Genomic DNA, 16,504 nt, shown 5'->3' on the forward strand with positions numbered 1-16,504 from the left:
CCGCAGAAAACTTTTCAAGCTTTTTTCATTCATACTTTTGTTCATTTCAAGCCCGTGAATAATTCCATACCCGTATGCCTGTATGTATGTATGTATGTTAGGGGCATTCTTTTTTAATTTCGAAATAAAAAGCAGATTTCTATAATCGCCTACCTAATTTACATACCTCCAAAACTATTTTTTTCCTTCAATTTACGGGAAATTGAAAGTTCAAATTTGAAATTGACTAATCATCAGAGCTTTGCTTCGATGATCTTTTACATTTTGAGAGTGACTTATATTTACATTGCGAAAGTAACAAAACCAGTGCACCCTTAATGCTTATAAATAAAATTGCTATCAATGAGGCAATTAATATATGTATATATATTGTTTATGAAAAAAAAATTACTGAGATTATAGAATTTGAGTATTTACATGATTAGATTGGATCAGTTGCCATTTTGACTTTGAGTATACCAGTACAATGCTGATATTTATAATAATTTTTTACATATTTATATTGAGTTCAAGTTTGTTTTTAAGGAAGCTCAGTAAAGATTATTATCTATGGGCGCCTTGCAAGCGTTTGAAAACACTGGATGGCAGTCGATTGTCGGACAAAGTTTATATAGTGCCGGGGTGCACAGTTTTTGGCAACAATTTTGACATAGTGGGTTCCTCTCCCGGTGAGTATGAGCATCCAAAAGAAACGGAAGTTAGGTTTGTATGTTCTACCTTAAAAGAATATGCACATATACATACATACATATGTATGTAAGTACTAGGAATGTTAATCCCGGGATTCCGGGACTCCGGCCTGTTTAAGGTCCCAAAACTCCGGGATTCTTGGCAAATAATCCCGGGATTTTCGGGATTTGTAAATTGCACTGATGGTAATAATAGAAACTTCTTTTTTTGACCAGTATTGGCTATATTTCTTTTTTTATTTAATAATTAATATTTTCTTATAAATGTCTAGCTGATTATATATATAGCACCGCGCGATAGTAGATTTTAAACACAAATATCAATACATTCGCGAAACCATGGGTCATGGGAAATATAGTAAAATTGCGTTTTTAGTTTTTCACTCTGATGTCAGCAATTCAAAAATGATTTAAAAAATTCAGAAAAAAATGCTTAGAGAAGAAGTATGGGTATCAAATTGAAGAGGAAATCCTGTAGAATTTAAACAGATTCAAGTTTTTGGCGCAGAAGGACTGTAAAGTATTGAAAATGTCCTTTTAAAATTTTATCCTTGAAATTCTGAAATATTTGTTTTTGAAAAAATTATAAGTTAAGAACTTATACAAACTCGATAACATCCTCGAATTTCGTCCTTATAACTGTATCAGCTTACAAAATTACCTATTCGTACTTGTTAATCCACAAAATTTTAATTTTTTTTAATTCTAAAGACATTTCTTCTTGCATTTGGTACCCATATTTTTATTCAACATTGCATTAAATTTTTAAAATAATTTTTGGAATTAATCATATCTTTGAAATTACAAAGTCCTTTCAAATAAATCCTGCCGTCAGAGAAAAAAATAAAAATGCCACTTTAAATAAAAAAAGGAGGATTATTTTATGGTAGGAGAGCTTCTCAAACAATATAGAAGCAATTTTTTCGATTTAAGTTGTTGAGAAGTAATGAATATCTAAATCCCGGGATTAACCCCGGTATCACGCGATTTTGATAACCACATCCCGAAAATCCCGGGATCAGAAAAAGCTGAAAAATTAACATCCCTAGTAAGTACATACGCTTATATACATACATTAGACCGTACCGCCTTAAAAGCAAACAAAAAAACTTCGCCCTGCACCCCTAAGCCTAAAGCAATTTTGCAAGGCAATTTTGAAAAAAAATGTTTTTGTTGGCCAAACCTTGCCTTTTTAAATCTTTCGGTGGCAGCTACATTCGGAAATAATTTATTTTTTTGTAGTAAAACTTAAATAATCAAAATACTTCCTTAGCAAAAGTTTTAATGTTTTTTGGTGAGTTTTAATTTACTGGAATTAAGTTGGTACGATCGGGTAATAACAACTGATACCTGGCGGGTAAGTACTAGAACGGGGTACTGGAGGTCAATCAACTTTTGAACAAAAAAATTGTCAGCTCGACTCAAGTACATCGATATATCATTCTTTAAGATCCTACTGTAAATGCCGAAGATAATTTACTGGGTTAGGGCCTGGTGGTTGAGAACTACATAGAAACCAGTGAACTTTTAAACAAAAAAAATGGTCGAAGATATGCTGAAAACTGTCAAAACCCGGGTGTTTCGTTTGGCAAAAAAAAATCGAAATTGCCTTGCGAATATATTTTAGCCTCGGGGGGTGTACGGCAAATCTTTTTTCAGGGTCGAATGTACATATCGACGGTACTTTGGCAAAACCTCGTATCTCAAAACACTCTCTCTAACAAACAAAAAATCTCTATTAATAACAGAAGATCATTTTTAATTAATTTTTTTTACTGAACATTAAAGATTAAGTATCATATATAATGAATCTTAGTATTTTAAGTCCTATTTTGAATAAATTTTACGAGATACGAAGTAGTAGTGATTTCTATGATGCGAGGTTTTGCCAAAGCACCGTCGATATGCAGATAAATATGTAAATATTTATTCAAAATTTTTCTCCCCATAATATTTAGAACAAATTTTCTACTGGTGTCGCGACCTCTATCGTCGCACCAATGGCAAGCCATATATTTTGAATTTCTTCAAAGTTAGCGTTTATTCGATAACAAGTCCGGAAGACGTACAAGAGGTTCTCCAGAGTCAAACTTTAATAGCCAAAGGCATAATTTATGAATTGGTGCGTCCATTCTTGGGCGATGGTCTGTTGGTGAGCACAGGTAAAAGGGACACGAAATTTCTGAATTTAACCCAAGAGCATTAAAGTTTTTATTATTTTTATTTATTATTTTTACAGGCGACCATTGGCACAGCAGACGCAAGCTACTCACGCCAGCTTTTCATTTTAATATTTTACAAAATTTTCTCGAAGTTTTTACGTAAGTTTTATCCAGCTATAAGTTTATTTAATTAATATAATTTCGAATGACTGCATTTTATTCAATTCGTAGGAACGAAAGCACCAAGCTGGTGAAATTATTGCAATCGAAGGATGAAATAGTGAATCTAAACGATGTCATACCGGAATTTACTTTAAATAATATTTGTGGTAAGTAGTTATACGACTGTTACGTGAGAGTTAGAAACGGTGGTATGACTCGGATCAAAAATCGAACTCTTTTAGTATAAAATGGAAGGGGGTTGCTTTCCCATGAATACGTTCCATCCTCGACTTGTTAGTCTTTCTAGTCGAAGATTGTTATTGCAAATATTGTTTGCCTGCTTAGAGCGGCTTGCCACGCTGATGAAGAGCTATGTATGCATTTTGAAAATTTTAGTCATTTAGAAATCAAACACTACTTTTTAAAGTTTTCATGTGTTGGGTATCAAATAAATTTAAAAAATTTGGCTTTTGTATCTTATAAAGTACGTAAATTTCTTACTTAAAAAATTTGGTGGCAACCCTATTTAAAAATACGCCGGGATGAATAGTACATACCCAGAGCGTATATGTACTGTGTATGCATAAAAATAAAAAATTAAAACTAAAAAAATTAATTTCAATCAACAAAATTCAAATTTTGTATTTCAAAAACGTGGCAACCCTCAAAGAAAATATTTTCAGACTAAAGTTTTCAAAAATACTTTTCTTTTGATATCCATATTGCAATGGTTTAGTTAAATGTTGTAGATAAAAAATAAGTGACAACCCTACACTAATATCCTAAGGGATAACACTTAGTTAATATATAGCCAAAGCATTGTTTAAGAGCCTTATTGTAGTATCCATATACATACCTTTATTTTCTAAACAAAAAATTAAATAAATATGTAATTCAAAATAGGTGGCAACCCTATTGAAAAACATTTCTGAACTGGGGACTTTGGAAACACCTTCCATTTGATATCCATATTAAGATATTTTATTTTATTTGTAACTAATTTCGAATAGATGGCAACCTTATATGAGTATTCTCGGAGATAATACCTATTTAGATAACCTTAAAATGAAAAACATTAAAAAATTTAGAGCCGTTTCGGATCAACCTATATATGTATAAAAACGGATATATGTATGTACATTAGGGTGGTCCTTAAATGTCGGAAGCAAATTTTTATATCAGATTTCCTAAGCCTCAACCCCTACGTCGATGCTACTATAGTCGAAGATATTACATACAAATTTTGATCGCGATTGGAGACGGTTAAGGCTCGTCGCACAGGGGGCAATGTTCAGATTCCTCTATGGAGATTCAAAAAATTAAAAAGAGAGTGAGTTAAAAGTGACTGAACAAAGCAGAGGGTGAGCAAAGACTGGGTTTCACTATGTCATCTTTTGACGCCAAAATTTGGCGACATATTTTGACACAACTTTATCTCCTTTTTCCATACCTTTACCGATGATATTACGGGCCAAAAACTTACAGATAGCCGATTTAGCAGCGCATGTACACGACTAAAGATCTTTCCAAATCAATCGATAAACAGGTTATTAATCCCATTTGACCATGTGTTTTCACTTATTTGACGACAAATTCCAGTGAATTTGACATAGTGAAAACCAGCCTTAACTTAGTTTGCATATATCGGCATCGGTTAAAAATGGATGGGAGCTTAGTCTACAGCAATTTTCAGGGTGAAATATTTCAAGAATCTCCTTAGATAGATCGGGATTTTCGTCAAAACAGCCTGTGGTACTTGGATTACAAAGACAGCATTCACGGGGATAGTGATTGTTTATTTGCTAACAGAAACCTAGTAATGGGGTTAAGAAGGCCAAGTTCTATATTTCGTTAAATCTTGCCAGCACTTGCGGGAAAGATGCCCGCTAACGGGCGGAGGGAGTGTCTTCTGGGGAGCATCTGATGGTGTTCCAATGTCATACGAACAAATGACCTCCTAGCAAATGGAGGTTTCTGCCAGAAAAAATGTATTCTGTTACTTCTAGTTTTCCATGAAAAGCACCAGAAATATTGCAAAGTAAATACGAGGCTATCCGTATCGAAGAAGCAGGACTAAAAAATATCATTGCCAGATAGCCATACTTGTTCTGTGTGTTGGCTATGAAGTTTAGGATAAGCTGCCACGAAAAAGAATAGATCAACTACACAGTATAGTTCGAGGCTACCCCAGCCCAGGGATTTTCGCCTCTTCCATACGCCGACGATAGCTGGATATTGGCGCCAGGCAATGACACTGAAACGAACACAGCCGCGAACAATGCGAAATCTAAGGGGCTAGTTTTGACTGATTTTCCCCCGCCCACATAACCGCAATTGAGATAAGGAACAGAGTCGCAAAAAAGTCGCCCAGCAGCACAAAGGCACTCCGTTGGCAATATACGAGGCAATTAAATGAGCGACCGTTTCGAAATTGGTGCTAGTAGTAAGAGGGCACAACATCATTCTGAACAAGCAGAATATGGTCGGCTTCAACCGACGCGTCATTGACTGTCAATGCTTTTACGCAGTGGCGAGAGTTAACTCGCCGCTGTGAAGTAAAAAATCAAGCACGAAAGATCTATTGCGTCAAACGATCGCAAATAAGAGCCCCTATCCTCCTCGGAGAGCTATAAATTTATTAAGATACTTAAAAGCGTTTCACTGTAGGTACATTTATCAAATGAACTATTTATTTCAGATATTTTCGCTAAATAATTAAACAGTTCTTTTTTATTTGTCAATTTACAGAAACCGCGCTTGGTGTCTCCTTGGACGACATACCCGCCAGTAAAGAGTACCGTCACACCATACATAACCTAGAATTGATGTTGGTGAAACGACTTTGCAATCCTCTTCTGTATTTTGAATTAATCTTCTACTTGTTTGAAGATTACAAAGGATTTTACAGAGATTTGAAGGTGGCACATGACTTCAGTGGCATGATTATCCAGAAGAAACGTGAAGAATATCGCAGCAAACAACGTAACGCAAATGATGTTAGGTAAGCAAAGAACAACAACAAATACTACGTATAAAGGGCACTCAAAAACAATTTTCTTCTAACATCCAATCATTTAGCGACGAAACGGGCAAGCGTAAGCGTTACGCCATGTTGGACACACTCTTCAACGCCGAGTCCAAGGGCATTATCGATCATCAGGGCATTTGCGATGAAGTGAATACTTTTATGTTTGAGGGCTATGACACCACATCGACTTGTCTCATATTTGCTTTACTCAATTTGGCTACGTATCAAGATATACAAGAGAAATGTTATCGCGAGGTGGAAAAATGCGGTGCGTAGCGAGAGTTTATAAAGTAGCTTAATGTAAGGTCATATTCTGCTTGCATTGTAGATTTGCCAAATCTCAGCATTTTCGACTTCAATCAGTTGGAATATGTGGAGCGTGTTATAAAAGAGACACTGCGTTTGTATCCATCAGTACCGTTTATTTCGCGTCGCTGTATGCAACATTCAGAGCTCAACGGTTTGATCCTACCCCCGGATACGGAGATTAATATACACATTTACGATATAATGCGCGATGAGCGACACTTTCCGGATCCTTTGAAATTTGATCCAGATCGATTTTTACCGCAAAATAGCATAGATCGTCACCCCTTTGCTTTTGTGCCATTCAGTGCGGGTTCAAGGAATTGCATTGGTTTGTACATACATATATCTTTGACTGGAGAGATGACCATTGAAACAATTTAGGTAACTGTTATTAATCCTTTTGCATCGCCCGCAGGTCAAAAATTTGCAATGCTGGAGATTAAGGCCATTTTGGTGGGTATTTTGCAGAATTTCCAGCTGTTGCCTGTGACCCGCTTGCAAGACATACGCTTTGAAAATGGTTTGGTATTGAGAACAAAGGAGAATGTGTTGGTTAAAATGATCAAGAGAAGTAAATGAAAATTGGATGCTTAAAAATAAAAAAGTGCTGCCGCAATGAAGTTTCTTATAATTTGTAGACGAGGACAAATATCTGATTATTATGAGTTTTGTCAGTTTAAGCGCAGGCCAAAAAATTTCGCCAATTGGCCCGTTCGTTTGCAAAATTTCGCCAATTTACGCCAATTGAAGACAGATTTTTCTGCACTTGGTCCTTTCAATGTCCAACCATGTGAGTCGAGCCGAAAAATCCTTTCTTTCGTAAATATGTACATTAGACTGTGTCAAATAGAACGGAAGTTTTTTTCATACGGTACCATACGAAAATTTCTTTGTCGGTTACAAAAAAATAGTTGTGGCGAAATTTCAGCCTTCTATCTTAATTTTTCAGTTAGCGCTCGCCAAAATAAGAATTTTTAATGAAAAAAAGATTTTCCCGCCACTTTTTTTTTATGAACAATTAAATACAACAAGCACAAATAAACTTTGGTGTGGAGAATAAAATTCTCTACAAAGGTAACCTTTTACGAAATTTAAAAAACCAACTCCAACCAAACTAATTTGGTTTAGATCCGATCATTGGATCATGTAGAAATTAACGGTACTTCTAAATTTTTACATGAGAATTGAAGTCGGTGGTGTTTTTTGCTCAAAAATTACTTGTTATTGTAACAATTAAGTTGTACCGAGCCCTACAAAGGAATTTACATACATATATGTATCGCGTAAAGTTTATTATGAACTTATTGAAGAGTTCCAATACAAATTTTAAAAAAATTTTAATTATTTCATTATTTTTAACCGGCTTCACAATAAGAAGGAGGTTATCTATTCGTCGGAATATTTTTTTTATGTACATATGTTACCGCAACACCGATTTCGATAATTCTTTTTTTTCAGAGGTGGTCCCATCCTAATTTGGTTTAGTTCCGATTATTAAATCATGAAGAAATTAACGGTAATCTTAAAGTTTTACATGAGAATCATATACGTTCTCTGCTATAATAGATGCTAGCTGAATATAAACTACTTATTTTTCAACAAAAAACCTTACTCGATAGTAAATTTCAAAAATATTTTAAACGTATTTTGAATAGGAACTTATAACTTTTTTACCATCTACAAAACCGACGAAGTGGCAACCATCTATAGAAGAAAGAAATCAGCTGACACGGAAATCTCTTAATTCCGCAGTTTTCCGCGCTACGGGCTACAACTACAGAAAAATTCGGCGGTGTTGAGTTTTCATTTGCATGGCGCTCTGGTAAGACAGATCGTGTCAGATGACTCGGGTTTACGTACCGGTAGGTTTACGTTCTTGACTAATTTCACCTTACCGGTTCGGGGAAAATTAAACTCATGATAAGGCTGATTATATACTAATAGGCGTTTTCATCAAAAGTGATAAACTTGATGAAGTGATAAATTTATTATTTTGATAAATGAACTGTTACTACGTTTATGCGTAAGTTAATTCACGAATTCATTTCATGAATTTGGTTTGAAATTCGCTACATAAACACCATTTCCTGAATTCAATTATACACAAAAGTTAACCATGAATTCGGCATCATTTCATGAAATCGTGAAGTGCAAGTCCGGCAACGCCATGCTTCACAACAGCTGTTTACTAGGGTTATGATGTTTTTAGATTAATAACCATGAGTGGCACAACCAGGATTTTAAACACGGGAAAAGTTATGTGGAATAGTTTAAATATAAAATAAATTCAAATAGAATAAACTGAAAATATATTAAAACCAATTTAAATAAAATATGGTTCATTGCCTGGTACCAACGGCTTTTGCAAATTCAAAAGGAGGCCAAAAAAATCACAACCCTACTGATTATTTTCCCGCCATCGCGTTGACACTTTTTCAGAGCACCTTATTTCATGAATCCGCGAACTATGCATAAAAGGGACCATTTTTGAACGAATTTCATGAATTCTCTCGCATAAACGTAGTAGGTCAAACTTTGTATGGATTCACTTATCAATTTTGATTTCCATATATTTACTTCAACTCTCATATAATATCTATATATATATCATGATCCACTGATCGGATCTTAACCAGACTAGTATGGGACCACCTCTGAGATACTACCTTTCCGATGCAAAAATAATTATCGAAATCGGTTGACGTGGTCCAAAGTTATGCGGTAACATACATAAAAAAAATAAAAAAATAAAAAATAAATAAATAAAAAATAAATAAATAAATAAATAAATAAATAAATAAAAAAATAAATAAAAAAATAAATAAATAAATAAATAAATAAAAAATAAATAAATAAAAAAATGTATAAAAAATAATAATAAATAAAAAATAATAATAAATAAAAAAAACATAATAAATAAAAAATAAAATAAAAAATAAAATAAAAATAAAAAATATTCCGACGAACTGGAAGTCGATTATAAAAAAATAAAATTATAGTTTAAAAAACAAAACCTCGCTATTATAATTTCCATTCGTACTGTCATCAGGTATGTAACTTGAGAATAGAAATCGCTGCATCTTTTAGGCGCATCAATATTACGTAATTACATCCCGAGCTAATAAAAGGGAGATAAAAAAGAAATGAAAAAACCGAAATAACCGCCAATTCAGTTTCTATTTAACTGTTCATTAGTCAATTCATCGTGGCACCTGTCGTGCAATAGCCACACATCGTCAATAATTCTTCCACATACACAAACCCTGCGTACGAGCAAGGGCAACAACCCCGAAATAATGAACGCATACAGATATACCTTCAAAACGGAACGGCAAAACTTCCATCGATTTCCGGTAGTACATTCCAGACAAATGTGGAACGCAAAATATACAAAACTTTGGCACGAAAAAATCAACCCTGTGCATACGAATATGCCTTCAAAACGGAACGTCAACAACAACAACAAAGCAACGGCATTATGGAGACACACACACGTATACACGTACACATGCATGGAACGCCTGCATTAGCGCAAAAAAAAACCACTGAAGCCACAGAAGTTCCCATGCCCATAGCCGACTATTTCTTGCACTTTTTCATTAAATTTCACTTGCATTCGTAAATTTAATATTTGTTAAAGTCACTTACCACACTCAGATTCCAATAGGAATGCGGTGAAAAGCACAAAACTAAAAACAGAAGCGCGACTGCGTCCGCGATACAACAACACTTCGGCCATTTTTAATTGAAATTGAAAGAGAAAATCAAAACACACGCACATCGCAAGAAAAAATACGAATGACAACGGTAAAGGCGTAGAGTGAAAAGTAAACACATGGTTGCATTTTGTATCGATTATGCGTATTGAATATCGGTAAATCGAAGTAATCAGCCCTATCGCCGATTCCATAGTGAAACATTTCGTTCCAATTTAATAGGCGGAACAAAAATTAATTAGAAAAAAATGTCGGATTGCTTTATAATTTTGGCAATAATTGTTTACATATAATTCGTAACAAAGCGCCTGTGTATTGTGGCGGTCTATATAGTAGAGATCGTCTGCTTTTAAATCAGTGCTGAATTTTAAGTGGAGCAGCTTAAATTGCCTAGATAGATTTGCGCCAAGTGCCTTATACTGCTCTTGACAATGTTGACCTTGTTTTTTTTTTAAATAAAAACCATCATTTAAAAAAGAACAGTGCTTTTATATTTTTCATTATACATTATACGTTCAGGATTCAACGTACAATTTAAATTTTATTACACCCTATTCTTCTCTAAACCACTTTTACATTAAAAATCATCCCATCCTTCGCGTAACCATCAACTATTGTTTACTTCTTGGATTTGCCAGTGGATTTCTGGCCGGGTTTCTTGGCAGCCGACTTGCCTCCCGCTGATTTGCTAGCTTGCGTCTTGGCGGTTTTCTTCTCAGCGACGGGCTTTACTGGTTTTACCAACAATTCACGTTGGCTCTTCAGCGCCTTCACGATTTTCTGTTCCTCGATGAGGAAAGCACGAACGATACGCTCACGCAGACACCTGTGGCACAAAACACCACCATAGGTACGGGCAACGGTCTTTTGACGTTTCGACAAGCGGGAACGTTCGCATGGGCGTGTGGGGCGAATACCCTTTAGCTTCTCTTTACATTGACCACACTTTGGCACAGTCTTGTTTTTCTTTACATATTGGTATACCAGACGACCGCCAGGTGTGCGCACACTGAAAAGAAACCAAATTTATTAGAGGTGCTGTATAATGTAGTTAAGGAATGTAGCCGTGACATCAATGAATTGAACCGCACTTGCCGCACCAGCAGATATACAGATCATGTTTAATGCATTTGCCGCAGTCACTTAGCAATTACTTTACGAAAACAAATGCCAATTCGTCACCACCGGCAGCATTCCTTACTCCAAATAGCATTTCATTGTTCAATAGCATTTACTTACATACGCCTCCTGTTGGACTTGGTGTTGTAGGAGAGACGTCTTCTCAGAGTCAAGCGTTGAACCATTTTGTCCGCTGTAGCAAAATAGTCGACAGAACCAACGCATTAGTGGATCCATTGTCATATCACGGTATGTCAAGAGGAGCGAATTTATGCACATAAAAATAGATAGAAGAAAAATATACACATTAGCTCATTGATAAAACACGCACAAGGCATTCATTCAAGTTTAGGGATTGCCGATTTCTTCACATCTCAATGAATTTCGCTGATGTTTAAAGATTTTTTTGTATCGTTGTCGAAAAAACAGTACGCATACCTTCAAGAAATAAACTAGAAAGGAAGTCGTCGGCAATGCAGTGAAGCAAAGTGAACTTGGCTGCTATTACAGAAAACTGTCAAAACTGTCAAAAATGTCAAAACTTTGTTTTGGGATCAAAAGCAGTACCGGAAATCGGTTCGGGACACGGGTTTGGGATCAAAAGCACTTCAGGAAATCGGTTCGGGACGCGGGTAGTTCATTTAATCCCAAAACAAAGAAAGCTTTCTAAAAGGAAATGTCAAAACAACTAAAATTTGTGGGAGGCATTAGGTTTGTTCGTCGAAAATCCAGCAAGAATTATCCAACACTCAAAATATCAGAGAGTAAGAAAAAATTCTCTCAAATTCTCTCTCATGTTGAGAAACTTGCAAATTTCTGCACGAACGCAAATTTGCAGGAATTTGCAAGTTTCGCTGCCAGCTGGCGTCCACGGTTGCATTTCAAACATAAAAAATTTTTATAGAATTTTTAAAATTCTTTCGGATGGCCAAAAACAGGATATACATGTATATTTCTTGTTGTTCTGACTTTCTTTAACATACATTTCAATTTCTTCATCGTACTAGCTGTCGGGTTTCTTAAATCGACTCTGGTTGCAATTGCATTCCGATTGCGAATACCATTTTTTTCAGCCGAATTAAGTTCAAATCATTGGAATTAACTAAATTAATTATATCAACAATTATTTACTTCCTTTTTTCATAAAAAAATCGCTCGTGTTTATAAATTTTTAAATTTAACGAACTAATTTATTCAAATTATTGTAGACAAAAATGCAACCATGCGCCACAACCACATGTTTTTCGTGTTTGCAAATTCTTGCTGGCAAAATTTTTTCCAGCAAGAATTTGCAACTTCTCTCCAAGAGAACTGTCACTTTGCTCTCACAATTTTTGAGTGTTGGATAATTTTTTGGTCTGTACGAACGCGATTTGGGCAAAAATCGTGATAATTCGTACAAATTCGTACAAATTTTTTGCTCGACGAACAAACCTATTTACAATTTGTGTACAATTTTTTAATAGTTTCTTAAAAATTGGCTAACTAAGCAATAAACAATGTATTATCAATCAACAAGTAGTTTACAAATAAATTTAACTTATTTAAATGTTTTATGAACAGACAGATAAGTAATTAAATTCATTTTTTAATAAGCATTTACATATCAATGGTCAAAGATTGACAACACATAACTGAGAATTTTTCCCAAATTTAGTTATATTTAATTCAAAATAGGCATGGATTATAATATTCACAAAATATGCCGGGTTTGTCTGGAGGAAGGCGCACTCACCTCTATATATAGCACTGAATTTGCGATGATGCCTTGCACCATGTTGATGATGTGCGCCAAGATACGGGTACGCCCAAACGCACAACTGGAATAATATATGTAAATTAAATTTTTAAACGAAATGCTCTTTCAAGGTTTATAAAAGCGATGGCTTGCCAGCAGTCATATGCAATAATTGCATTTATCGTTTGGGAGTCGCTTATCACTTCAAGCAGGAGTGCGAAAACTCGGATATGAGGCTGCGTCAGTACCTGGGTTTGCAAGATCGGGGATATGGGTATATATTTAAATGTAGCCTTAGCAGTCATGTTTACTTTATTGTTTTAAATCTACCTGCAAAATAGTTTCTGTGAAGCAGCAACCAACACAGATTTGGCAATTACATCTTTGGACAGTAAACCAAACGCGTACTTGGAGCATGATTCAGAAGACGAGTCGGATGTGGGTGAAAATGTGAGAAAAAGGTGGGTATTTTTTTCATAGCCACTTTTTAACTATTGTAATAAAACTTTCCTTCAATTTAGTAAGCGCCGTTCGCGATACCAACGCAAGCCTCCTGAGCAACATAAGCGTCGCGGCCCCAAACCCATACCGAAGTTACCTCAAACCTGCTATGAGTGTAATAAAACTTTTAAATGTGCCGCACAACTGCAAATGCATTTGCGCACACATACGGGCGAAAAGCCATTCGCATGTAATTTCTGCCCTCGTCGCTTTGCCCAAAAGTATAATCTCCACATTCATCAACGCACTCACACTGGTGAGCGTCCTTTTCAATGTGAGATTTGTTCAAAGCAATTCTCTGCATTGGGAAACTTTCAAGCGCACCAAAAGATACACACTGGCATACGTGATCAATTGTGTCCAGTGTGTCAGAAGGCCTTCTATAGCGCCGGCGATCTTTCCAAGCACATGGTAATACACACGCATTTAAAAAATCATCATTGCGATGTGTGTGGCAAGTCTTTTAGTCGTCAACGTGACATGCAGGCCCATAAACGTAAACAACATGTGCTGCAAGAGCGTAGTGAAGACGACGAAGATGAGGCAGTTGACACCTCCTGCCCGGATCCGGTGGTAGTGGTGGGTGGTGGTGTTGTGCCGGGCGCTTCCGTACTCCACGAAAGCTTCAAATGTCCAGACTGTGATAAGGAATTCGGGTCGGCGAGCAGTTTGAGTGTTCACTTTCGTACGCACGCCAATAGTAATTTGCTAAGTTTGCCACTTACCGGCCAAATGCCGCCACATCATTATCATGCACCGCCACCACCGCCGCCGTCAGCTCCTCCTCCACCGCAAACGCATGCTGCACTCGCCCACGATGGCTTGCATGCACACACGCATCATTTGTCCTTGAATGCGCCACTACAAGCCAACCATCCGACACATATGACACATCATCCGACGATGGCGCATATGCTAGCAGCAGCACAGCAACCGCCGCCACCACCGCCCACGCCATCGGCGCAAAGTAGTGCGGCATTAAGTATGATGCATGCGGCACAGCGATTGCATCCATTCTGAAGGAATATGAGGCAGTCTTAAATTTAATTAGACAATTGTATTGTAGTAATAATTTATTTCTCGGTATATGTATTTATTTTAACGTACATATATGCTGATAAAAGTGTATACAAAAGTGGAAGGTTATCCTCTAAATATTCACGCACAAAATATTTGTACTTGTAAACTCTAATAAACTAAAGAACGAAAAAAATTAAAAATGTAGCATTACAATATAAATAAAATTAAATTTGGCAAGCACAGCTTCTCATGTTGTATTAAAAGTAAACTCCTGTCATTTTTTTTTTACATATTAATAATCCACTACAAACACTATGCAAATGCTACTCAAGCTATTATCTACTTTAATTACAATATTAAAATGTGGGAATGAATATATGTATATGTAATTCATGTCATGAAGAATTTTTAAATACATATTTGACCATTTTGATTTTGTCTTTTCATAAAAAAAAAAAAATAAAATATTTTACTTTGGGGTACTTTCCCTGCTATTCATTATTTATACTTGATTTATGCATATATTGCATTTATATTTTTAGACACATGTATTTGGTGTAAAATCGTTGGTAAAACCTTAGTTCTATTGACGCTACATATGTACCCAACGAACTTATACACAATATTGCTTATCTGGATATTTGTAGTTAAAACTCTTGATTTTCTACTTTAGTTTTTCCCTGAGCCACTCCTCGGTCAGTTCATCTAATTCTCGTATTTCGTAGACGCGTGTCAAATCGACCTCGCGCTGGAGGGCACTTTTGGTGCAAGCATACATCATTTGTAGTTCAATCTGTTGAAGAGAACATGGGTAAATATATATGTAGATAAGTGAATTTTGTTTAATTTAATTTAATTTAATTTTACTGTCCATACCTGACTATCGCGCGGCGTGTAAAATATGAAACACATAGGGTATGAAATTCTTTGGTCATCATGTATCATTTTGTATGTATAAATGATATATCGAGGCTGATGTCCTGGCAGTGTTTCTTGCAACTCATCGACGGAGATGTCCTCCAAAAGTTCATCTAAAACTACAAGCTGCTTTTCGCGATCGACTTTTACTAAATAAAATACACAAATTAGTGACGTACATGCTATGATTTATCATTAAAACAGGTATACATGAATGTATGTATTAATTAATATTTAAATTAAAAACATTATTTGAGATTAACTATGCAGGTAGCTATGTACAGACATATGTACATATATATCCGCCCAAAACCCATACCCATTCAAATTTGTTTGGTACTTAAATAAACAAAAACAAAAAGGTCAGAAGAGAAAGCGTTGAGCACACCTACTACGTATAGAGTAATTTGCATAGCTAAGTTTACCGCCAATTTGGCAGGTCCAATAAAAATTTTAATTATGTTTATACATACATACGTACATATACACGGTATGCTTAAAACCAGTTACTTACATATGAGTGCAGAGTTGGCAGTACTTTTACGGAAGCGAAACTTCTTCAATGCGTCACGTACATCGTCGCTAATGTCACAAATTTTGCTATCGCCCTGGGGAAGATGAAAGAACATTGCTAATCAATCCAAAAAAAAAACACATATTTTCAAGGTCTCATAACAACACCTCCAATTAAATATGTACATACATACAATAACAATATTATTATCAATTACAGTTGATTCACTAATTGCTCAGTTATGTTCCACACCCTTCCGCAGACGTCGTCGTCGACACGAGCGCCTCTACTTCTGTTGCTCCAGACAACGACGCGTGATTTGTATTAGTCATAACAACTTTTATTTCGTAGTTTAATGCTTAATTAAATTTTTTTCGTACTTACCATTATAAATAAATGTTTTAATATGACTTTGGTGACAGAATCGTGTAAAAATTTCCTGAGAACTTCTTGGGAGGAATGTGTATACGGAACTTAAAACACTTTATGATAGCAAACAACGATAGCAAAGCAACAACACGCATATACAAAAGAATACAAACTAAATTTGTTTTACTTGAATGTGAGGTGGGGATATCGGAATAACATCGATGCATCGAAAATATCGATGTTTTGCGTCGATGCAACG

At 35.6% G+C, this 16,504-nt stretch overlaps 5 protein-coding genes across 8 annotated transcripts in view; 2 read left to right on the forward strand and 3 right to left on the reverse strand.

Annotated features, from left to right (window-relative positions):
* Positions 1-10,142, reverse strand: part of tkv (serine/threonine receptor kinase thickveins) — a 282,020-nt gene extending 271,878 nt beyond the window's left edge. Inside the window, exon 1 of the mRNA XM_017609066.1 lies at positions 9,999-10,142. Coding sequence (XP_017464555.1) covers positions 9,999-10,131 — 133 coding nt within the window. The 5' untranslated portion in view covers positions 10,132-10,142. The remainder of the gene's footprint in view (positions 1-9,998) is intronic.
* Positions 447-6,966, forward strand: LOC108357968 (probable cytochrome P450 4ac1). Its single transcript, XM_017609068.1, has 8 exons — positions 447-668; positions 2,648-2,851; positions 2,929-3,010; positions 3,083-3,180; positions 5,762-6,014; positions 6,092-6,309; positions 6,370-6,678; positions 6,766-6,966. Exons 1-8 carry the CDS (start codon positions 467-469, stop codon positions 6,927-6,929), a joined length of 1,530 nt encoding a protein of 509 aa, XP_017464557.1. The 5' UTR covers positions 447-466; the 3' UTR covers positions 6,930-6,966.
* A 392-nt stretch (positions 10,143-10,534) lies between the features above and the next one.
* Positions 10,535-11,642, reverse strand: RpL34a (Ribosomal protein L34a). Its single transcript, XM_017609069.1, has 3 exons — positions 11,624-11,642; positions 11,306-11,378; positions 10,535-11,075 (listed from the first exon to the last, which is right to left on the reverse strand). Exons 2-3 carry the CDS (start codon positions 11,368-11,370, stop codon positions 10,685-10,687), a joined length of 456 nt encoding a protein of 151 aa, XP_017464558.1. The 5' UTR covers positions 11,371-11,378; positions 11,624-11,642; the 3' UTR covers positions 10,535-10,684.
* Positions 11,643-12,720: 1,078 nt separating this feature from the next.
* Positions 12,721-14,623, forward strand: LOC108357971 (zinc finger protein 32). 3 transcript variants are annotated; one of them, XM_017609071.1, is made up of 5 exons: positions 12,721-12,813; positions 12,854-12,987; positions 13,055-13,197; positions 13,265-13,384; positions 13,445-14,444. In XM_017609071.1, exons 2-5 carry the CDS (start codon positions 12,865-12,867, stop codon positions 14,442-14,444), a joined length of 1,386 nt encoding a protein of 461 aa, XP_017464560.1. In that variant the 5' UTR covers positions 12,721-12,813; positions 12,854-12,864. The 3 variants fall into 3 exon arrangements, with proteins under 3 accessions (XP_017464560.1, XP_017464559.1, XP_017464561.1); XM_017609072.1 differs by having other exon boundaries at positions 12,738-12,756; positions 12,843-12,987; XM_017609070.1 differs by having other exon boundaries at positions 12,721-12,987; positions 13,445-14,623.
* A 275-nt stretch (positions 14,624-14,898) lies between these two features.
* On the reverse strand, positions 14,899-16,487 carry GMF (Glia maturation factor). 2 transcript variants are annotated; one of them, XM_017609073.1, is made up of 4 exons: positions 16,261-16,487; positions 15,877-15,970; positions 15,321-15,511; positions 14,899-15,237 (listed from the first exon to the last, which is right to left on the reverse strand). In XM_017609073.1, exons 1-4 carry the CDS (start codon positions 16,261-16,263, stop codon positions 15,109-15,111), a joined length of 417 nt encoding a protein of 138 aa, XP_017464562.1. In that variant the 5' UTR covers positions 16,264-16,487; the 3' UTR covers positions 14,899-15,108. The 2 variants fall into 2 exon arrangements, with proteins under 2 accessions (XP_017464562.1, XP_017464563.1); XM_017609074.1 differs by lacking the exon at positions 16,261-16,487 and adding an exon at positions 16,066-16,082.
* Positions 16,488-16,504: the final 17 nt, after the last annotated feature.

This window comes from Rhagoletis zephyria, unplaced genomic scaffold, assembly GCF_001687245.7.
Source record: "Rhagoletis zephyria isolate East Lansing unplaced genomic scaffold, Rhagoletis_zephyria_1.1 Rzeph_scaffold_00186, whole genome shotgun sequence".
Classification (NCBI taxonomy): Eukaryota; Metazoa; Arthropoda; class Insecta; order Diptera; family Tephritidae; genus Rhagoletis; species Rhagoletis zephyria.

Bases quoted from the DNA above. Each gene is read 5' to 3' on its own strand.
- GMF (XM_017609073.1), bottom strand. The intron at 15,512-15,876 runs GTAAGTAACTGG...TATTTTATTTAG, and splicing joins TGCCAACTCTGCACTCATAT to TAAAAGTCGATCGCGAAAAG. The intron at 15,238-15,320 runs GTATGGACAGTA...TCTCTTCAACAG, and splicing joins ACACGCCGCGCGATAGTCAG to ATTGAACTACAAATGATGTA.
- RpL34a (XM_017609069.1), bottom strand. From the start codon at position 11,370: ATGGTTCAACGCTTGACTCTGAGAAGACGTCTCTCCTACAACACCAAG. The intron at 11,076-11,305 runs GTAAGTAAATGC...GTTTCTTTTCAG, and splicing joins AAGTCCAACAGGAGGCGTAT to TGTGCGCACACCTGGCGGTC.
- LOC108357968 (XM_017609068.1), top strand. From the start codon at position 467: ATGCTGATATTTATAATAATTTTTTACATATTTATATTGAGTTCAAGT. The intron at 3,011-3,082 runs GTAAGTTTTATC...TTCAATTCGTAG, and splicing joins AATTTTCTCGAAGTTTTTAC to GAACGAAAGCACCAAGCTGG. The intron at 3,181-5,761 runs GTAAGTAGTTAT...GTCAATTTACAG, and splicing joins TACTTTAAATAATATTTGTG to AAACCGCGCTTGGTGTCTCC.
- LOC108357971 (XM_017609070.1), top strand. From the start codon at position 12,865: ATGGATTATAATATTCACAAAATATGCCGGGTTTGTCTGGAGGAAGGC. The intron at 12,988-13,054 runs GTACGCCCAAAC...TGCTCTTTCAAG, and splicing joins TGATGTGCGCCAAGATACGG to GTTTATAAAAGCGATGGCTT. The intron at 13,385-13,444 runs GTGGGTATTTTT...CCTTCAATTTAG, and splicing joins GGTGAAAATGTGAGAAAAAG to TAAGCGCCGTTCGCGATACC.